Raw genomic sequence first — 23,019 nt, 5'->3', positions numbered from 1 at the left:
CTACTACTCTCGTGGACCTCCTTTTTAAATTCCTGCCTAACTTTCTACATTCTCCCTTCAGAATCTCATCCTCTTCCCTTCCTATGTCATTGATTCCAATGTCCTTCCAATCTCCTCTGGTCCCTCTCCCCTTTGAGAACATTCTGCACCCTCTCTGAGATATCCTTGATCCTGGCACCAGGGAGGCAACACACCATTCTGATTTTTCGCTGCTGACTGCAGAACCATCTGTCTGTGCCTCTGACTAGACAGTACCCTATCACAATCGATCGCTTGGAACCTAACATATCCCTCATTACACTAGAGTCTGTCTCGGTACCAGAAACTTGGTTGTTTGTGCTACATTCCCCTGAAAGTCCATCACTCCCTACATTTTCCAAAACAGCATACGTGTTTGAGATGGGGATAGCCACAGAAGACTCCTGCACTACCTGCCTACCTCTCCTAACTTTCCCGGAGTTAACCCATCTAGCTGACTGTAACTGTGGCTTTTCTCCCTTCCTGTAACTGCCACCCATCACATCCCTAGCTCCTGTACATTCCTCATTGCCTCCAACTGCTGCTCCAACTTCCTGCAGACGTGTTACTGCTGATTTTGGATTCCCCTATCATTGGGAAATCCTTCCTGCATTGCATTTGCCAGGTTCCTGAGAGATGCACCTGAAGTTTTCTAGTCAATATAGTCTTAACCAATCCAGTCTTTTTAAATATATCAGTCCTGCCTTCCTGCGATAGAGTCTGGTAAACCTTCGTTGGACCCTCCCCCCCCACCACCACCATTGGCAGAACATCCTTCCTCAGATAAGGGGACCAAAACTGCACACAACACTTCAGGAGCGGTCTCACCAAGGCCTTGTATAATTGCAGCAAGACATCCTTTCACTTGTACTCAAACTCACTTACCATGAAAGCTGACATACCATCTGCCGCCTTCACCACTGCTGCCCCTGCTCACTTAAATCATCCAAAGACTTTTCGGAGGAGTATTAATAGTTGGTTGGAGTTGGTGGTGATAACAGCATGCTGCCCTCACCGTACATGTTTTCAGATTATGTCATTAAGCACACTGTACAAATGTGAAACAGCAAAAGCCAAGATAGGATCACAGGCAAGGATGCAGATGATTCTTTAGCTACAGTTGGACAGATATGAAAGAAACTGGAAACTAATCTGGCTGGTCAACATAGAGAGCTGTGAAACAGCATGGTGTAATCAACCTTATCGAAAGTTGTAATTTAGACAGATCCAGAGGACAAAAAAAGGGACAGTTTACCTGCCATTCATGAATTTGAAAAACCCATTTCACTACTGTGGCAAAAATGGAAAAACCGACTGAAGGGATTCCGACATGCAGTTTCAGGAAAGATTGGTATTTGCGAGGTAACATTGGTTCAAAACTGGTGAAAATTGGAGATGGAGCAATAGCTTTCAAAGTCAAAGAGATCAAAAGGGCTTTTGAAAAGATGTTGGGTTGGAAAAGGACAGCGTTGAAAATGAACGACAAGAAGCCTGCAGATGGAAGGAACGCAGTGTATCGGCGATGTTTGTGTTCAACTGATTCGTATTGTAATTAAAGACACCCTGCAATTTTGTAATACATTGAAGAAAGGTCAACGAAAGGTTAGAGTTTTGTCGACAAAATGTTTCAACTTAATTATTGCACAGGATCACTGACCATGTCAAAGCCTTCTATTGACATAGCTTCTGTACAGTAGCACATTATCCCAAATTTCACAGTACATTTTTAGTCAGTAAATCACAAGTGTTCATTGAACAGTGACTAGCAATAAGAACGCCAGAAGATTAGGATGTAACGCAATAAGGTTCATTCATAAACACCATGACAAAACATCAAGTGTTAAAACATGAATGAAGCCTTTTTGAGTCTTCAACATTAAATCATAAAATAGCGCACTACAGTGGCGATTTAGTAGGACAGCACAGTAGCTAAGTGGTTAGCTGAATTACCTCAATTGATCCAGGTTCGATTCCAGCCTCAGGCGACTGTGTGAAGCTTGTACATTTTCCCAGTGTCTGCGTGAGATTCCTCCGGGTGCTCTGGTTTCCTCCCACAGTACAAAGATGTGCAGGTTAGGTAGATTGGCCATGCTAAATTGCCCATAGCATCCGCGGATGTGCAGGCTAGGGGTGGGTCTTTGTGGGGTGCTCTCTGGCGAATTGGTGTGAACCTGCTTCTGTACTGCAGGGATTCTATGATTCTAGTCTTTCTCCCAAAGTAGTGAATTCCTGTGTTACCCCATTTATCTGGGAATTTGGGTAATGATACCATAAAAATGGGAAGAAAAGAACGTTGCTTGACTGGAATTCACACATAGGTACTAATAACTATGGCAAACTGAAAAGTATTCGAGAGCATAAGCCATTCCTGACGTAGGGGTTATGCCCGAAACGTCGATTCTCCTGCTCCTCTGACACTGCCTGACTTGCTGTGCTTTTCCAGCACCACACCCTCGACTCTGATTTCCAGCATCTGCAGTCCTCACTTTCTCCAAACTGAGAAGTATCAAGCACCAAATGAGGTTCCAAGAGAAAAATGAGAGAAGATTTTTGGTACAGACAGTTCTTTGTTCCAACAAAACTTAACCCCATCACTTGAGTGCACCTCTACGAGTTTTCCTGCTTCACACAGGTTCCTGTAAAACTTTGTTAACTTGCAGTAAGGTGGAAACGGTGAAAACCGGAACATCTAAACTATTCTCAGGCTAGCAGAATTTATTTTATAAAAGCAACAAATCCGACATCCTACCCATGGGGCAGATAGGATATTCAGCTCCCAGTCCAATGAATGACGCGAGTAAGATTAGGGCCAGTGAAGGACAGGAGTGGGAAATTGTACTTGGAGTCTTCTTCCTGAAGAAGGGCTTATGCCCGAAACGTCGATTCTCCTGCTGCTTGGATGCTGCCTAACCTGCTGCGCTTTTCCAGCAACACATTTTTCAGGTCTGGTAGTGTGTAAAGTGTTGGAAAGGATTATAAGAGATAGGATTTATAATCATTGAGAAAGGAATAATTTGATTAGAGATAGTCAACATAGATTTGTGAAGGGTAGGTCATGCCTCACCAGCCTTACTGAGTTCTTTGAGAAGGTGACCAAACAGGTGGATGAGGGTAAAGCGGTTGATGTGGTGTATATGGACTTCAGTCAAGCATTTGATAAGGTTCCCCACAGTAGGCCATTGCAGAAAATACAGAGGCATGGGATTGAGCGTGATTTACCAGTCTGGATCAGAAACTGGCTAGATGAAAGAAGACAGCGGTTGGTGAAAGATGGGAAATGTTCATCCTGGAGTTCAGTTACAAGCTGTACCACAAGGATCTGTTTTGGGGCCACTGCTGTTTGATGAGAGCGTAGAAGGATGTGTTAGTACATTTGTGGAGTTGTGGACAGTGCAGAACAATGTTGCAGTATACAGAGGGACATAGATAAGCTGCAGAGCTGGGCTGAGAGGTGTCAAATGGAGTTTAATGTGGAAAAGTGTGAGGTGATTCAGTTTGGAAGGAGTAAGAGGAATAAAGAGTACTGGGCTAATGGTAAGATTCTTGGTAGTGTGATGAGCAGAGAGATCTTGGTGTCCAGATCCAGATGCATAGATCTCTGAAAGTTGCCACCCAGGTTAATACAGTTGTTAAGAAAGTATACGTGTGTTAGCTTTTATTGGTAGAGGGATTGAGCTTCGGAACCACGAGGCCATGTTGCAACTATAAAAAACTCTGGTACGGCCGCATTTGGAGTATGGCGTACAGTTCTTGTTGCCGCATTACAGGAAGGATGTGAAAGCATTGGAAAGGGTGCAGAGGAGACTTACCAGGACATTGCCTGGTACAGAGGGAAGGTCTTATGAGGAAAGGCTGAGGGACTTCAGGCTGTTTCATTAGAGAGAAGGTGGTTGAGAGGTGACTTAATAGAGACATACAAGATGATCAGTGTATTAGATAGGGTGGACATTGTTAGCCTTTTCCCTTGGATGGCGATGGCTAGCATGAGGGGACATAGCTTTAAATTGAGTCATAGTCACAGGACAGACGTCAGAGTTGGGTTCTTTACTCAGAGTAGTAAGGGCGTGGATCGCCCTGCCTGCAATAGTAGAGTCGGCAACTTTAAGGGTGTTTACTTGGTTATTGGATAAACATATGGATGATAATCAAATAGTGTAGGTTAGATGGGTTTCAGATTGGGTTCACATCAAAAAGCGAAAAGCCTACACTGCACTGTAATGTTCTATTGCAAGGTTAAATCTGAGGCAGAAGACGACAGTAAGTATGCTAATCACAGGACAATATTCAGTCACTTTTACCAACTACTTCCAGTCACCATGTGGAGATCTCAACCAGTGGAGATCTCAACCAAAGGAGATCGCAACACTGATGGGTCAACTGAACTGCCCCAAATGTGGCTTAATGTTACGGGTGCTTGATACTAATAGCCAGCTTCCTCAAATTCACTGCGCCACTTTAAATATGTTCAAGCCTGTGAAATGCAATCGCCAAAATAAATTTATAAAAAGCTATGAGCACAGTTTTACAAGCCATGATACTTAAACATTCAAAAGGGAATGTAATAATTTTTTACCTTTGAATATTTATTATTTTCTTTACGTAATACTAAACCTGAAAGACAAATTAATACAGGCATATCTGCTGTTCCTGTTTTTAAGGTGATCAATGAATTGACTTGCATTTATTGTCATGTGTACCCAAACACAGTGAAAAGCTTTGTCAATGCCCAGTCTTCAATAATTTCTCAGTATTTCAAACATTAAAATAATGATTTTCCCTGCTCCAACCTTCTGCCCTTTCAGCCAGAAAATCTAAATTCTCCTTATTGGGGTAAGGTTACTCAGCCAACTGACCATTACTCACATTACGTTCAGCTCTCTGACACAAGGTCTCATTACAGGCAACACAATAACACACATTAAGATGCTAGCTTTCAAAGACCACTCACAAAAGAAATTTTACATGCACAAGGGAACAAGAGTTAAATCTTTTATTGTATTTTATTTACCATACATTTTCTTTTGTCCAGCTCTAGCAATGATATACTACTGGGCTTTTCACTTGTCTGCAGCACTGGTTTCAAAACAAAGATACATGGACCTTGGCTAGGAGGTGGGTAGTGTCCTTGCCCTCAGGCAAGGAGCTCCAAGTTCAAGTCACACCCCAGGACGTGATTGCCAAGGAAGGCGTGTTCATAATGTGGTCAAACAGGTTGTGCATCAACCTGCAAATCCCTCCAACACATGACAACAGGAAAGATTTCAGTTGTCAGATCTATGAAGGAGCCTCTGGCATCACTATCCATAGCTCCAGACAACATGTACTGAAAGGTACAGGTTGCTACATCAGCTTCACGACCTGAGTGAATGACTGTTAACAAATGTTTATGTTGAAAGTTATCAGCACATTATTTCTGAAATAGTATCCCAAGATTCTGTTACGCCAGACTTTTTCTGCAGCCTGCTTTAAGAAGTTGATTGGTACTCCGTCAACTTCTGTTTGGGTTTACTTGTATGTGTCAAAGGATCTTGGAGGAATCTCAATGTTCATAAGGACCCAAAACATTAGAGCTTGGAAACCATTAATTTAGCAAGAACACTTAACTGATCAGATTTCAGGAAAAACTTGTGCGCAGTTCTGGTCGCCCAGTTGCAGGAGGGATGTGGAAGCCTTGGGGGGTTGTAGGGGAGGTTTGCCGGGAAGTCGCCTAGTCTGGAGGAAAGGTCTTATGAGGAAAGACTGAGGGATATGGGTCTGTTCTCATTGAAGAGAAGGCGGCTGGGAGGGGATTTAATAGAGACATACAAGATGATCAGGAGATTGGAAAGGGTGGATGGTGAGTCTTTTTCCTAGCATAATGATGTTGGCTTGTATGGGGGAGGGGGGGCTGGGGGAGCTGCAAATTGTGTGTTGATAGACTTAAGACAAATGTCAGAGGTAGGTTCTTTACTCAGAGTATTGCCCTGTCTGCCAATGTAGTTAACTCAGCCACATTAGGGACATTCGTTGGATGTGCACATGGATGATGATGAGATAGTGAAGGGGGATGGGCTTAGATTAGTTCACAGGTCGGTGCAAGGCCAACAGGCCTGCTCTGCGCTGTATTGTTCCATGTTCTATGTTCAGAAAGTCCCAGGATAGATTTGCCTCACTCCCACCAATATCTATCCAAAGCTGGGTGATGTCAGTTGCGGCCGCTAAGTAAGGGAGGAAAAAACATCACGGCAGTTCCCAGACTGGATTGAAATCAAACTATCTTTGGTTGGAACTCCAAGTATATCGGCATGAGCAAGCTTGAATCCTGTGCTCTTGAGCTACGATAAGCAGTTCTCATTTTTATGGCTCACAGGTGAAGGACAATCTTTTAGCAGTATGCTGAAGCACAAGGGTCTCCAGAAGAACTTACCCAAGTAGTGTGTTCAGAAAACAGCAAGCAAGACAATGGGCCGTGCTCTGACAGACCCCTTAGTGACCAACCCAACACTGTTGCACCTTCATAGAATCAGAGATAGAATGCCCAAAGTGAAAAAGTAAAGATTAGTTGTGAAGAAGAGGAACATGATGGTCAGTAACTACTAATCAAAAAGAGGACGTAGAAAAGAAACAGTAGAACACAGAGCTTAGTGCATGTGAGGAAGGTATTATCACGGAAATCTCAAAGTGAACCTATTGAATTATAACTGTACGTCACTTCTGAAAACCCAGACTTCTTTGGCATCACAAATGCTGGTGTTGTCTCTCCCTTTTCTCCCCCTCATTTTGGAGCTCAGAAAAAAGCGGCCTATGATGCACTGATGACTTGCCTAAGCTCACAAATCTGCGTCTTTGGTCGATGACAATAAAAGCGCACACAACAGCTGCCCGAGATTCTGCAGCACGGAACTCCTTTAACAACAGCAATAAAGATGAGACAGAACTGCACAACAGGCTGAAATAGCATCCCCCCAAAGCTTTCAGCACAGTACTAAGAAATTAATGAACGGCAGAAATCGCCCTGAAGGTCGAACCCTTCAATAAGAGTAAATCTCCTGGCAATGAGGAACATTCATCTCTTACAGCTGCTGAAAAAAAAAATCAATTCCTGGGTAAGGACAGAATTCAGACAACTCCAGTGTCTCTAACATGAAGGGCATAATCAAATCACTAATAAGTTTCATTCTGGTATCAAAAGCCCTCAAATCAAGTTCAGTAATTAGAACAGGGCTCCATGAAACAGAATGAGATGCAAGTATCTGGTTTGGATCCAACACAGTAATGGATCACAGATTTGGAACCCCAACACTGTCAATACTCTCACTATCAAATATTTCTCTCACCACTCCCAGCTAGCCTTTATGCCAGCACGGTATCTGATTTGGAACAAATAAGAGCATATTGCTTAGAGTGGATGAGACATTCTGACCAGACGAACAGACAAAAATGCTGAGTGTGTAATCTAATTATCAGTGAGAAAGTGCCCAGACAAGCATAATCCAGACTCAGGAGTATGTGTGACTACATTGGCATATTTCTAAAGAAAATTCACAGGATCTAAAAACCGTGGGAACTCTTTCTTCCTTCAATCTCCCCTTGTTCATAAACCGCAGAGACTTTGTAAGCCCTAGCCTGAATCAGAATCAGTTCTTGATTAATTTTGCTCTCTCTCCTACCCTTTTCACCTTGGGAATGTCTTGTACTACCCTCCTCTACGATGTGTAACAGCTCAAATCCTATTTCAAAAAATGTCCAGGATCTAGTATATAAAAATGGAACATACAGCTGAGAAAAGTATATCCAACCCAGGATGTGCAAACGTACTGTACGGTTTCCAGATTTAATGCTGGAATGTGGGCAAACAGAACATTTAATTTACAAATTTGAATTTAACTAGTGTTACCTCAAATTTTGGAACATGCTTCATTGCAAACATGCTACAAAACATGTCCTAATTTATTTCCAATTCAGAATTTGCAGCCAATAATGCCAAGTTTAAATTACAGAGGAAGCTCGATTATCTGAAGGGCACGGGCAGGGAGTATTTGCTCTGTTAGCCGAATGCCAGATAACATAGCTAGCCAAGCATCAGGACCTTGCAATCTTGTTCGGATAATCCAAAATTCGGTTAATCGAATGCCAGATAATCAAAGTTCTTCTGTGCACAATACTGGTGTTTGTATGCATTTCCAGCACCATGTTAGACCAGTTGAAACAGCAACAAAAAAAAAGGCTTTTTTTTCCTGGATGGACTGCATAGAGAAATGTGTAGAATAGATGGAGTCAACAAGGTCTCCTCCAGTTCTCCCACCACTTTCCTAATGGCACGCATTCTACCAGACTACAGCTTCACATATTTTGTTACGCTCTGAGGTTGTACACAATTTACCATTCAGATGAGTGCCTGAATGGGCTAAACCACCAAGGTGCTCAAAGTAAGCATCCACAAGTCCAAACCCGTTCTCGTGGAAAAGTTACTGGACAGGGAAATCTCTCTTGTCGACCATTTCTTTTTCCTTAGCATCCACTTCTTTCCTTGGAAATATCTTTGGAATGTTGTAAGTGGAGGTTTAGCTCAGTTGGCTGGACAGCTGGTTTGCAACACAGAGTGACACCGATAGCATGGGTTCAATTCTCACACCGGCTCAGGTCACCATGAAGGCCCTGATTTCCAAGCCTCAGCCCTTGCCTGAGGTGCGGTGACCCTCAGGTCAAACCACCACCAGTCATCTCTTCCTAATGAGAGCACAGCCCGATGCTTCTGCAGGACAACGATGACTTTACCACTTTCTCAAAAGAGACTTCTTAGCTCCACGTGCCCTGGCAGAGGCAGAGATTCAACCCTAGCATACCAAATGCTCAAAATCCCAATCGATCACCAGGAACTTATTACCCTGACTCGCAATTTACTTCCATTGTGAAAAAAAGACAAGGTTAAATGCCAGCACTAGCCAGCTTCAAGATGGAAGACACAAAGTTGAAGAGGGCACATTTTAATTCTTAAGAATAAATGCGAGACACTACACAGCAGGGAGCTAGGGAAGAAAACAAAGGCAGGGGTTTCAGAGAAAAATGAATGATTGCAGAATCAGCAAAACTGCAACACACAAAGGTTGAAAGAGTGAGAGATGTTGATCATATATTGCTTTGAACAGCGTGCACATAAGGTACCAGAAGATATCTGACAAACAGTAGCAGGATTCAATATTTGTGCAAGACTTCACTGGACATGACTGAATTAAAAATAGATGAGATTAGAGCGTGCTACTTGAGGTCAGAGGAGATAATTACGCCAATGTCAATAGATAATAGACTGAGTAAAATATATTTCTACAGCTCCCTCGAGTTAACCGGCAACCTTTAAAGTCATTCTTTACTACTGAGTCAAAAGTCTATTCAACTATATAAGCATCACTGCCAAGCTTAAACCTGCCCTGATAACACTCAGAAACCACAATTTCTGGTTGGTTAAAATCAGCGTTAATGCTGTGACTCGGAGGCTCTGGTCCTGGGATGATTTGCTGAGGTTGTCAGTCCTGGTCTCTTAACAGTAGGGCCTTAATGTAAACTTAAGTTTAGAAGGAAAGGCTCTAGATTTGGTAACATTATGAATAATCACATTTTTTGTCACCACAACCTGGTAACACATTAAGAAAGGAATTAGAATGTAATAAGAGGTTGGGGGAGTTCAGGGAGGAGAGAGAGAAACATACCCCAAAATGATTCAGCATCTTGAGAGGAAAGGAGGAGATCTGTATTCTCAGTTCTCCAGCTACAGTATTTGAGACAAATACTATTTATCACAATTTCCCATCAGCACAGAGGCAGAATTAAAACAATGAATCAATAGTCCACTATTGATTCAGTTTCGAGCTCAAAATCTCTAATAATACACCATGCCACAACTCCCCACACTGAGCCAAACAAGGACTATCACCCAAGATAAAAAAACTCAGAAACCAAAGTGCAAGACATGAACGTCAATTTTTGAAATGTCATCAACAGTTCAGAGTCCATATTCCTGCTCAAAAGTGTTCTCCATTTAATTAGTAACGCAACCAGAGGTGATAAGAAGAGAGGTATAGAGTGACAAGGCTGAATGGACTGTTTAGAAATGTGATGGAAAGGATTCATGTGTAACATTCAAGAGGGATTTTATAAATATTCCTTTAACAGAATGCTCTGGGCTTTCAACCTCATGTGCGGACAGAAAAGCTTAACCACTTATTTATACTTTGCAAACCCAAGCATAAACACCATTTCATTTCCATTCACTCAATTGAGAACACAATGCTTTTTATTTCAGGACAAAACCAAAATTCATCGTTTATCTGCAATCCAGGGTTCTGACTGAGAAATTCCATTACCAAACAAGCAGTGACTGACCTGAATGAGGACTGTCAGATATGTAATTTGCAACACAAATGCAAAAGCAACTATTAAAGAACACAAAAGTGTTTTTTAAAACCAAAATGTAAATTAATAATTACACCCATCAGCTAGTAAGATTGGAAATACACTGTCTCAAAGGTCTGCAAAGTTAAAAATCACAGGTTATAGTCCAACAGGTTAAAGGTCTGCAACATTTTGACATTTTTTAAAAAGGAAATCATTCATAGGATCCCCCCCCTTGGCTCCCCTTAAAGACAGAACTCTCTCTCCTTCTTCAATCCAGGACCATTCTCTTGTAAAGCCTCTGTTGAGGTTACAGGGACCTATTGTCACCAAGTGCACCCTCAATCTCACCAGCCTCAGCCTCCCCGTCCCCACTCCCCTCATGTACCCCGCCATGCCCTTCCACTCCCTACTCATTTTTTCTCAATCCCTCCTGAAACCTGACCCCCATCTCCTTCCCAACGTCTTCCCCTCCCCCGGGGTCTGGACAGCCGCGGGGCTCAGTTCCCCGTGTCCCTTACCTGGGGACTGCGGTGTGAAAGGACGTTGAGAGGGACGCCCGGAGCCCGGGCCTGAGGAGATGGAGCTGCTGCTGCTCTCCGCCTCCGCCGCCTGGCCGACCTCCGGCTGCGGGCTCGCGGTGAACTTCCCCCGACCCTCCGCCCCGCCCCCACACCAACCCCTCTGTGACATCACCCTCAGCGCCACTCAGCCACCTCACACCGCCATCCGGTGGCGGGAGGTGGCCAGCTCAGGGTGATGCCAGCTCACACCGCCATCCGGTGGCGGGAGGTCGCCAGCTCAGGATGATGCCAGCTCACACCGCCATCCGGTGGCGGGAGGTCACCAGCTCAGGATGATGTGCAGCTCTATTCCTGATGAAGGCCTTTTGCGCGAAACGTCGATTTTCCTGCTCCTCAGATGCTGCCTGACGTGCTGTGCTTTTCCAGTACCACTTTAATCTAAACTCTGGTTTCCAGCATCTGCAGTCCTCACTTTTGCCTAGCTCAGGATGATGCCAGCTTACACCGCCATCCGGTGGCGGGAGGTCGCCAGTTCAGGACCCTGCCAGCTCACACCGTCACCTGGTGGCGGGAGGTCGCCAGTTCAGGACATTGCCAGCGCACACCCACCACCTGGTGGTGAGATGAAACTGACGTTTGAGCCATTTTGCATTGACTTGTGGACAGCTGGGTGGGGATCAAGGATTGGTTCCAATAATAGGGAGTTTAAAGGCATGTATAATGTAGGAGACATGAATATTGATGATGTAAGAGTTTTCAATGGAGAAACAGATGGCAATATTTGGACAAAAGTATCACTGCCTTGTGTAATGCAGCCATAACTTTTACATACGCCTCCACCCCAGATTCATTAGATGGGAGAGATGTTTCTTGACTGTTGAACGTATGAATTAGGGGGATGGATAAGTCATTCAGCCCCTCGAACCTGCTCCACCATTTAATAAGACAATGGCCTATTTGAATGTTCCCTCCCGCCCACCCTGGTACCTCTTGATTCTCCATCGTGGGCATGCTGTTGGATTGAGCGTGCTGATTGGGTGTATCTGTGAGTAATCCCTCAACATTAAGCTGCAGACTGTGAATTGTGAGTCCAATGACGTGGGAGCCACAGAGTCGAGGTTTGCTGTAACAAAGCTCAGCACAAGCTGAAAGTACAGCATCTAATTTGGGGACCCTGTAGCCTTCAGAATTCAATGACGATTTCGATATTATTAGAGCCTGAACACCTCTTCCATGATCTTGACCCACCCCACACCCCAGATCCTGTCATGACATGCTCTCAGCACAGTCGACCCATTTTCACCTACTCATGGACTCCATTATCAGATGATATTCCTCCCTGGCTTACTCTTACTATCCCTTTGTTTGTCTAACTTTGTTTTGCTCTCTCTGGGCTCCACCTCCATCTATCCACTCACTCCTATCCCTCAACCCAGCCCCTGTCATTAGACTAAATACCAACTTTTCATAGCTCCTATCAGTTCTGAAGGGTCGCTGGATCCAAAACTGCTTTCTCTTCACAATGCTGCCAGACCTGTTGATTTTCTTCAACAATTTCTGTTGCTTTACATTTCCAGCATTGGCAGTTCTTTGTTTTATTTCAGCATTCTGTGATCTGGGGTTAATCGAGTGCAGACGTGTTGAATTTGGTTCACGAGAGAGATGATCGTTTTTCCCAGTATAGGACAAGTACTGACAGATGGTGTGGAAGAGTTATATTTAACTCAAACTATTAGTGTTGTTTCTTTCTCCAGCCATGCTAAGTATTTCCAAAATTTGTGTTTCTATTTCAGATTTCTAGCTTCTGGAGTAATTATTTATGAATACTCTGATAGGTGATTTTGAACAGCAGAGTAACCACCTCGCTTTCTAAACATTTACCTCACTTCTGACATTTCCAACTTGGATTCTAGAGGAAGCATGTAAAGACCATGTTTTATTTCTCTGCATTTTAATTGTGGACTGAAATGAGAAAAAAACCGTTTTAACACCAAAGATTGCTGGAGGATTGCTGAGTGTTTCGAAAGCAAGTGACCTGACACTCATTGTAAACACTGTTTACATAGCTGCCAATTCCAGCAGCAGTCAGACTGTAGTTTGCAGATGAGCTGTAACTAGAAGGTTGTGCACAATTGCAGCTTTGACTGTCAATTAGTAACTGTTTAACTGGTCACTAGTCCACAGACCAATGATGACAAATGTCCTCTGCCTGCCAGCGATGATGTGATTGCTCCTCAGGTAGCTGAACAGCTAGGAATGTGAACGAGATCCAGAAAAGCCTTCAGATCTCCACCAGCTCAGAAGCTTTCTGTTTTCTGCAGTAAAAGCCGCTTGAACCCTAAAGCAAACAGCGTTCTCTTTCTGTCAGCAGTTGTTGCAAACTGTGACTTTGAATTAACACATCAGAGATCTTTCACAAGTGTGGACCAGCCCCTGGATCCCTCCTGTGAACCAGTGGAAGCATCTAGAGAATGAAGACTGAGAAGCTAGGCCTCAAAAACTGTTTTAAAAGAAATCACCATCACTACAGAATTACTTAGAAGTTATTTATTAACTTCAGGCACACAGAAAACTCACATGTTAATAGTTCAGAAACCAAATGCCCAAAAATACAATAATGATAAGAAAAATGACAGAAATCATATTGTTTACATCACAACTCACATTACCACTCGGCTACCCTTGCCTGCTAATTTACTGAAAGATGTACAGTAGAAGTCTTTATTTTGACGCTGACAGGTGGTCCTTACATCAACCTGACAAGCATATTAACTGTATCAACTGCTTTAGGTTAAAAGCAAGCTCATCTTCCAAGCTCGTCTTCCAAAGATAACTTGTAGATAATTTATACCAACCACTCGAGGACAAAACAGAATCGTGTCTCCTAATCTGAGGGTGACTGAGACGGGTGGTAACGCAGTTTACCACTCATGCTAGACTGTTTCTTTAAAATACAGAATCTATCACCTTCACATTGAACCAACCTTATAATGTATCAAATAATATGCAAATATTGAGGATTGTACTTGTGTTCTTATTGTAAGAATTTGGTTGTTTGACACAATGCTTCATTTGAAGGTTCACATGTGTTGTATTTTGAACAGACATGTTTGGTTATTTCTGTGTTTCAGGAGGATTGTAAATTGTTAAAGTTGCCAATCCCCAATGTTTTGAAATAGTGAACTGCGCTTTAGTTTTTAAGATGACAGAATACATGATTCAGTTGGTTTGGCTAAACTGACAATTGAACATGCTTGTGTTGTTTAGTTCAGTTGGCTGGACGGTTGGTTTGTGAAGTAGAGTGATACCAACAGTGTGGGTTTGATCCCTGACACTGCCGAAGGTCACCATGAAGATGCCACCTGAGGAGAGACGACCTCAGGTTAAACTCATCACCGGTTGTCTCTCTGTGGTGACACTTTTAACTCACTCTGTTTAATTTGGCTATGGCCTGAATAAAATGGGCAGTTGTGAGACTATGAACAAGCTTGTGAATAGTTCTTTAAAACATCATTTTAAGTGGAATTGCCATCGAGTCGGTCGAACACCCTTTTCCATCTCCTCCTTCGAAACATTCAAACTTCTGACAGTGGGACTAAAGGAGTGCAAGGATGCTTCCCCTGGGTTAGGGGGCTACAGCCATAGGGGCTACAGTCTCAGAATAAAGGGTAGGTCCATTCCCTCAGATGAGGAGGGAAATTGTCACTCGGGGAATGGTGAAAATTTGTTATTCTTTACCACAGAGGTATATGGAGGTTCAGTCATTGAGTAAACATGACACAGGAACTGACAGACTTGTAGCTATAAAGGTATCAAAGGATTTGTGGGACAATGGTGTCAAGGTTAATGATTAGCCTTGATTTAGATGAATGGCAGAGCGAGCTGACTCAACCCAATGGCCTTCCATGCTCCTGTCTCCTACAGTCAGTAGGCTATTCCTGATGAAGGGCTTTTGCCCGAAACGCCGATTTTGCTGCTCCTCAGATGCTACCTGACCTGCTGTGCTTTTCCAGCACCACACTGATCTAAACTCCAACAATCAGTCATCCAGTCTTCTTGCAATCTGACTGGATCTAAGTCTTTCCCCAAGCAGCCTCTGTCTGGTCTTACTCGCTTCTCTTTCCTCCTCCTTCATGGCCATCCCACCTCAATCATTAAGCCCAGCGTGTCCTGCCCGACGTTCTCCGCAACAGGCCACCACCTCACTCCTTCCGCATTTAAACACAGCGATAGAAAATCTGGCAATGAGAATTCTATCCGCACAGGAGTTATTTTCATTACTTATTTTTATTTAATTAAGGCATTTCACATGGAAAAAAAACAGCAAGGCGGCCATTACGTATATAACAAGGAAATGGTACAAAAAGCTAAACCAGGATCTAAGCAGAAAGAGAAATACTCCCAACACAGTTCTTTCTCACCATAGTGCAGAAGTGGGAATCTTTGTCACTTGACCTTATGTAAGAGCATAAACATATGATAGACACTACCAGTTACTGCGCCTTGCCCGGTGTGTGTGTGTGATGCTGTTTTCAATGCAGAGCACAATGAAGGAATTGGAACAGCTGTATGAGTGCTGCCCCAACATCTTCCCACTCACAAGTGATGCTGCAAGTCCACTCGCGCCATTCCCTCTCCTCCATTCACCACAATAATTGCCTGAAACGCGAATCCCTCTGGTGCTTGAGCCATGCCAGACCATCTTCTGAGGCCTAGTAACACAGATAAAAGCAAACGTCAAATCAGTTCACCCTTTCACACTCGGATGCTGCCTTTATGACCGACACCAACCACCTTCCACGTGGGAAAGCTCTGACTTTGATGTCAGCTGACTGTGTTTCCCTCAGCCAGAGAGTTTAGTCCCACTCTGGGCGCTCAGCACAAAGGTGAAGGCTGACAATCCCAGTGCAGCACTGAGGGAGGGCTGCACCGTTGGAGATGCCACCGGTCTGTCGGGTGCAATGTGAAACTGAGGCCGCATTTTTGCCTGCTCAGGTGGATGTCAAAGACTCCCGCGGCACTGGATCCCAACGAGAGGCAGGGGATCCAGTGACCCTTCAGTCGTCACAAATCAAAGTAGATCATCCAGTCATTATTAGACTGCTCAACACCAATTGGCTGTTGTGTTTCCTATGTTACAGCAGTGACTTAACCTCAACTAATAGTTCAGCGCTTGCAAAGCACTCAGAGATGTCAAGAAGTTGGAAAAGGCGTGATATAAGTGTAAGTCTTCTTTCCTTGTGAATCTTACCAACTACCTCAGGGTATGTTCTGACAGTACCCACGCTACTCAGAAAATAGGATATGGAAAAGAATAGCAGAGCAATAGGCCCTTCAGCCCACCATATCTGCACTGCTCATGTTGCCATGTTAAACTAATCCCATCTTCCCGCACATGGTCCATATCCCTCTATCAATAGATGGTAAGATGCAAGTGCATAGCAGGTCAGACAGCAATCCGTGGAGCCAAAAGGCCTGAAACATTGACTTTCCTTCTCCTCAGATGCTGTCTGACCTGCTGTGCCCTTTCAGCTTCACACCTACTGACTCTGACCTCCAGCATCTGCAGTCCTTACTGCCTCCCTCTACACAACCTGGAGGACTCAACATTGAGGTCTCCAATTTCAAATAATTGGTTACACCCGCAACGTCGACCTCTCCACCTCCTGACGCTGCCTGGCTTGCTGTGTTCTTCCAGCCTCCTGCCTGTCTACTTTGGATTCCAACATCTGCAGTTGTTTTTGCCTCTAACCCGGGTTTGTCCCTCTATTCCCTGCCTGGTTGAGTGTGTGACTAAAATCCTCTTAAACATTGCTATCGTATCTGCCTTTAGCACTTGCCGTGGCAGCACGTTCCAGGCACCGACCACTCTCCGTGTTGGAAATGTGCCTCTCACATCTCTTTTAAACTTTCTCCCTCTCATCTTAAACCCTTTTCCCACTAGGATTTGATATTTCCAACCTGGGAAAATAAAGACTCCAACTAGCCACATGCCAAAGATTTACAGTTTGTCTTCATCACAGAATCCCGACAGAATGGAAGTAGGCCATTCAGCCCATTGAGATCACACCGACCCCTCTGAAGAGCATTCCACCCCAGAACTACCTCATCCCTGTAAGCCCGCATTTCCCATGGTTAGCCCTCCCAGACCTCACACCCGCAATGTGGCACGGTCAATCCACCTCAGCTGCACATCTTTGGATTGTGGGAGGAAACCGGAGCTCCCGGAGGAAACCCACGCTGACACTGGGAGGGGGGGGGAGCGTGCAAGCTCCACACAGACGGTTTGAGTTGGATAATCAGCCAAGATCACGTTGGATGGTGGAGCAGCTTGAAGGGCTGAATGGCCTCCTCCTGTTTTCTACGTTACTGTGTTAGACCATTCTTCCGCAGTCTGAGAAACCATGGAGCAAGATGCCAGCTATCACTCACCATTTGTAAGGCATGGTCTACAAGGGCTTTGAAAGATTAAATTAAATTGCTTTGAGGGACTGAAAGCATTGACCTGGAGCGAGTCTACCCTGGATCAATTATTTCTGACAATGATTTCTTTGTGATATATTCTGACTGTTACGTGATAGTTAATTCAGCTGCTTTTTCAAGCCCATCGTTGACCAGGATGTTTGTTTTTCGATCATGGAATGTGGGAATTTATGGCCCAGAGACCAGACAAGAGTCAGCCACATTACTGTGGGGTTATGTGAGGGCCAGACCAGCAAAGGTTTCCTTCTCTAAAGAAAGGAACCATTTGTGAACCAGATGAGATTTTATGGCAAATCAATAATGGTGACTTGGTCAGCGAGGAGGAAGTGAGGACTGCATATGCTGGAGAGTCAGAGTCAAAAAGTGTGGCGCTGGAAAAGCACAGCAGGTCAGGCAGCATCCGATGAGCAGAACAGTTGACGTTTTGGGCACTAGCTCTTCGTTCAGGAATGGCCTTATGCCCGAAATATTGATTCCTGCTCCTTGGATGCTGCCTGACCTGCTGTGCTTTTCCAGCGCCACACTCTCGACTCTGACTCAGTTAGGTTTTAAAACCAAGCTTTTAAAATTAAATTCAAAGTTCGCCATCTACCATGGTGGGCTTCGAACCCACGACCCCAAAACATTAGCTTTGGGGTTCTGGATTACCAGTCCAGTGACATTGCCACTATGTCACTATGTCACCATCTCCACCATACCGTACTGTATACTCTTCCTCCACATCCACTCTGTGAGCTGTCCAGTCTTCAGGGTTCTGCCCCGGACTGGATAAGGAACACAATGTTGGCCAATTGCCCATGTGCATACAAGCTGACTGCCAGATCCTGACACTCTCTGTACTCACCACGTGGAATCAGTCATGACATTTTGACCTCGGAATGAATAAATCGGCACCTTTGGGTTAAAATGTCCCCCAGAGCCACTGAAGATGGCATCCCAGTTGTAAAACAGCATTTCACCCTGTAAGAAAGGACAAAATCAGAATGTGGCTTCTCAACAGTTATAGGATAAAAAGCTGATGAGTGAGCTGACCCCTAATGAGAGAAGGCAGAGTGACAGCAGGATAAACAGATCCCCTGTGAGAAAAAGGGATTCAAAACCTGAAAAGAAATAAACTCTTCAGTGGAATACAGTAACTCAGTGTTCATAGACTCCCTATGGTGTTGAAGCAGGCCATTCGGCCCATCAAGTCCACACTGCCTTCAATACGCTGCACCGTTCATGATTCCTCAGGAACTGAAGCATTTACAAGTGCAGCAAGACCTGGACAATATCCTGACTAGGACTGACAATTGCCGATTAACGTTCGTGCCACACGAATACCAGACAGTGACCCACTGTCCATTGACACCCCATAGCCAAACCACCACTGAACCTTCCACCTCCTGGGGATTACCATTGACCAGAAAACAAACTGGGCGAGTCATATGGCTACAACAGCAGTCAGAGGCTGGGAGTATTGCAGTGAGTAGATCCCGGAATTTCCTCCCCAAGGGCATTGTGGGTCTACCTACAGCCGATGGACTGCAGTGGTTCAAGAAGGCAGCTCACCACCACCACCCCGTTGTCAACGACAACAGGGGGCAGGCAGTCCAAATACTGACCAGCCAGAGACGCCCTCATCCCACGAGGGAATAAAATAGAAAGCACTGATGCAGAGTGGTCATTTACTCTTTCTACATACAGCTGACTCAACCTGTGCCCCGCATTTTCTGTTCAAGGGGTTGAATTTCATGATTTGTTTTGGTTGCCTTGTGAAGGATTCTCTTTCTCGGTGCATCTCATCGAACTTGCTTCATTAACCCCATCTCCTGGTCATACGGCACTGCCTCACCCAATCCTAGCTCCATTCTATCGCTCAACCATATCCCAATCAGGATACTCTGGGATTGGCTAACATCCCTGGCACTGGTGCCATGGTTAAAAACCCTTATTGTGCACCCGGACAAGCGCTGTCAGTCTGGCAAGCACCCCTCACCCTCCACACCCACCCCCCACACCCACCCCCCACTCCCGAATCCCCCAGCCCGACAACATTAATCCTGCCATCCCTCTGCGTTGCCCACTCATTCGCCCTGGCACTTGCCCACCTGCAGCAACAGCTCTCCCACCCACTGTTAGCTCCTTTAACACCAGCTTTTCCCACATTCCAGGAGGTAAGGAGCCCTCGATAGGTCAGGAAGCAACCTGACAGGATTCCTGATATCCAGCTCCTGCCCCCTTTCGGTGGTCGGAGTCAGGATACTGTCCACTCTGAGCAGCTGACATGCCATGCCCCTGGACCAGAACCACCAACTGCCCTTGACGTATTGTGTCAGGAGCCCCATGCCCGAAGGCTAATCTCCTTGCCCTGACTGACAACTGTGACAGGCTTCCTGCTTTAGTGCCTGTACTGCAGCACTCGGCAGTACAGCAGTGGGGTTAACAAGGTGTCTCTGCTGAAGAGAGAAATATCACCAGGCAGGGCCAGGTCTGTGAGTATCCAGGGCAGCTCAGAGCCAGTGAGCGTGAGTGGAGAGCCCAGAGACGCAACCTGGTGAATCCATGAGCAGGGAGTGTGTCCCTGGGCACACAGTGTCCTTGCTGCATCCTGACCATGAGAGTTACTGGGACACAGCACTGAAGGACAGAAACGTACTGCCAGATGGTTGGAGTACGCCATGAGAATTTTTAAAGGCTGGCATCCGTCAAGCGGGGTGGTACGGTAGCTCAGTGGTTAGCACTGCTGCCTCACAGGTTCAATTCCACCCTCAGGTGACTACTTGTGTGGAGTTGCACATTCTTCCTGCATTTGCATTGGTTTCCTCTGGATGTTCCGGTTTCCTCCCACAGTCCAAAGATGTGAGGTTTGGGTGGATTGGCAATTCTAAATTGCCCATAGCATCCAGAGATGTGCTGGCTAGGTGGGTTGCCATGGGAAATGTAGGGTTACAAGGATAGAGTTGGGAGGGTGGAGCTGGGTGGGACGCTCTTTGTATGGTCGGTATGGACTCAATGGACCTAATGGCCTGTTTCTGCACTCTAGGAATACTATGATTCTATGAATGCCATTGGCCGGTGACCATGCAGCAGTGCCCAGTGTCCAACATGAGGGACCTTTGGGAAAAGCAGCAAGCTTGTGGTCCCTGTTCTGACATCCACGGTGCAGTCTCACCACACGTTCGGTAAGATCGGAAGCTGAGTATTACTGAGGTGAGTTGGGTCATTAAAAAGCAATAATCTTGAGTTGGCAAGTCTATCCCTGATGTCGGGATAAACCTTCGCTGCTACAAACCTCACCGGAGACAAGCAGGAGGCTGGAAGAATACAGCAAGCCAGGCAGCATCAGGACTGGGTGTGGGGGTCCTGAAGGAGGGTTAATACCCAAAACGTTAAATTCTCCACCTCCTGCTGCTGTCTTGTGTTCTTCTAGCCTCCTGCTTGCCTACCTTGGATTCCAGCATCTGCAGTATTTATTTTTGTCTCCTCAAATCTCGCCGCGGCTCACATCGTTCAGGCCTCAAATGGATTCTACCCTCTGTCCCACAGCACAGCTCCCCTGTGGGATTGCCCAGTCAAGTATAATGAGTTATCTCCCGCGGGATGGGTACTTGCCTTGAGGTTGACAATTGGCACGGAAGTCCTCTCAGATCTCCTCACGATGGAGACCAGGTCCTGGTTACTTGAGGTGAGGAAGGCCCGGAAAGTTCCTTGCAGCCCGGCTTCCCGAGCCTGTTGGAAACACTGCAGGTCAGCGCCCCGGATCCCAGTCATCTCGCCCGTGAGGGGAGCGTTCAGAGCCACCAGGTGAAGCTGCAGGAAGAAGAGGCGAAACACCAAGTAACTCCAGCGCTGGTTAAGTGCAAATGTGCATTTCTAAAGCGCCTTTAACATAGTGAAGCACACCAAATGGCGTTGCCCCAAGAACAGCGTGTGACCCCAGCAACATTCCACAATATTGAGGCTAACAAGTGTGGTGCTGGAAAAGCACAGCCAATCAGGAAGCACCCGAGAAGCAAGAGAGTCAATGTTTCCGGCATAAACTCTTCATCAGGAATGTTCTGATGCCTTTCCTTCTCCTCGGATGCTGCCTGACCGGTTGTGCTTTTCCAGCGCCACACTCTCGACTCTGATCTCCAGCATCTGCAGTCCTCACTTTCTCCTTCCGCAATGTTGGGGCAGCTAGCCAATGGGGTGTTTGGGATTAAGGAGTGGAATTAAAGGAGGAGATACGGGCACACAGGTGAAAACATTTAGGAGGGAATCCCAAAGCTGAATGCCCAGTCAGGAACGCCGGAGCAATTCAAATGGGAAATGCTGAACAGGACAAAATTACACAAATGTAGAGATTTCCACGGGTTGTGAGGCTGGAGATGATCAGAGAGAAAACATGATAAGGGAGTGTCCTTTCCAAACTCTGTCACTACCCTTCCACTATTACGTGTTTTTCATTAACGATAGAACAGGTTTAAAAAATGAGTAATAGAGCAGTCAGTCAATTGACCAATTGTCCCTGTGCGAGCACTGTAAAAGAGAATTATCCATTAGCTCCACTGCTCTCTACTTAGACTATAGACCTGCATTTTTTTTGTTTTTAAGTATAGATTCTGAATTCTAAGATTATATTTGCTTACATCACACTTTCTGACAGTATAACCCAGGCAATAGGCCACCAGCCTCTCCATCTCTCGATTCAGTCCATGCTACAGTTGCATTTTTGTGCATTTTGAACAAGTGAAAATTCGGTTACGGGTACACCTGGATAGTGGTACACAGTAAGTGGGTCAGGTGCAGGTACACCTGGATAGTGGGTACACAGTAAGTGGGTCAGGTACAGATACACCTGGATAGTGGTACACAGTAAGTGGGTCAGGTACGGGTACACCTGGATAGTGGGTACACAGTAAGTGGGTCAGGTACAGGTACACCTAGACAGTGGGTTTCAGCAAATCAGTGGACTGGTAATCCAGAGGATTAGATTACTCTTCAGGGCATGAATTCAATTCATGTTGGGAATTAGCTTCAGCTTATTAATAAATCTGGGATAAAATATGAACCTTGTCAAGAATGATCATCAAACTACAGACTGACTTTGTTTGCTAATGCCCTTTGTTTGGGCAATTTCCTCTATCAGGAGATGGAAAGCTGCCATCCTTGACTGTCTGGCGGATATGTGAGACCAATCTCACAACAATGCGGCTGACTATTAACTGCCAAGTAAGCTCGCAAGTAACATCAAATTGTTCCAGGGAAAATGCCCAGTGGGTGAATGTGAATCAAGGAGTAGCAATTCACCCCCTCAAGCCTGCTCTGTCATTCAATAAGATTATGGCTGATCTATTGGTCTTAGCTCCATTTTCTTGCCCATCCACATTCTCTTACTGGTGAAGAAGCTATTTACTTTCACTTTATAAATATTCAGGATCTCAGCCTCAACAGCTCTCCAGGGAAGGGACTCAAAACCATCTGAGAGCAAAAAATAAGTCTTAAATTGGAGACCCCTTATATTAAATTGTGCCCCAAGTCTTAGTTTTTCCCAAAAGGTTCTTTCAGTACCTACCCAATCAAGGCCCCTCAGGATTGTGGAAGGTTCAATAAGATTCACCCTCCCATTCTTCTGAGTGTCATTAGATGCAGGTCCAACCTT

General features: G+C 45.1%; 2 protein-coding genes across 5 annotated transcripts in view; both read right to left on the bottom strand.

Annotated features, from left to right (window-relative positions):
• LOC122539836 (ORM1-like protein 3) overlaps nucleotides 1-11,051 on the bottom strand; it is a 46,786-nt gene extending 35,735 nt beyond the window's left edge. Inside the window, exon 1 of one of the 2 annotated variants that reach the window (XM_043674937.1) lies at nucleotides 10,908-11,051. The gene's annotated coding sequence lies outside the window, so the exon portion shown is untranslated. The remainder of the gene's footprint in view (nucleotides 1-10,907) is intronic. The other variant, XM_043674938.1, reaches the window with a different exon arrangement.
• Nucleotides 11,052-15,178: 4,127 nt separating this feature from the next.
• LOC122539835 (collagen alpha-1(XV) chain-like) overlaps nucleotides 15,179-23,019 on the bottom strand; it is a 122,460-nt gene continuing 114,619 nt past the window's right edge. For all 3 annotated transcript variants that reach the window (XM_043674933.1, XM_043674932.1, XM_043674934.1), the window contains 3 exons: nucleotides 20,988-21,185; nucleotides 18,238-18,353; nucleotides 15,179-15,622 (listed from right to left, as the gene is read on the bottom strand). In XM_043674933.1, the coding sequence (XP_043530868.1) occupies nucleotides 15,397-15,622; nucleotides 18,238-18,353; nucleotides 20,988-21,185 (540 nt within the window). In that variant the 3' untranslated portion in view covers nucleotides 15,179-15,396. The remainder of the gene's footprint in view (nucleotides 15,623-18,237; nucleotides 18,354-20,987; nucleotides 21,186-23,019) is intronic.

Source organism: Chiloscyllium plagiosum, chromosome 33 (assembly GCF_004010195.1).
Source record: "Chiloscyllium plagiosum isolate BGI_BamShark_2017 chromosome 33, ASM401019v2, whole genome shotgun sequence".
NCBI classification, from domain to species: domain Eukaryota; kingdom Metazoa; phylum Chordata; class Chondrichthyes; order Orectolobiformes; family Hemiscylliidae; genus Chiloscyllium; species Chiloscyllium plagiosum.
The sequence above is the reverse complement of the archived record's forward strand: the minus strand, read 5'-3'. Positions and strand labels throughout refer to the sequence as shown.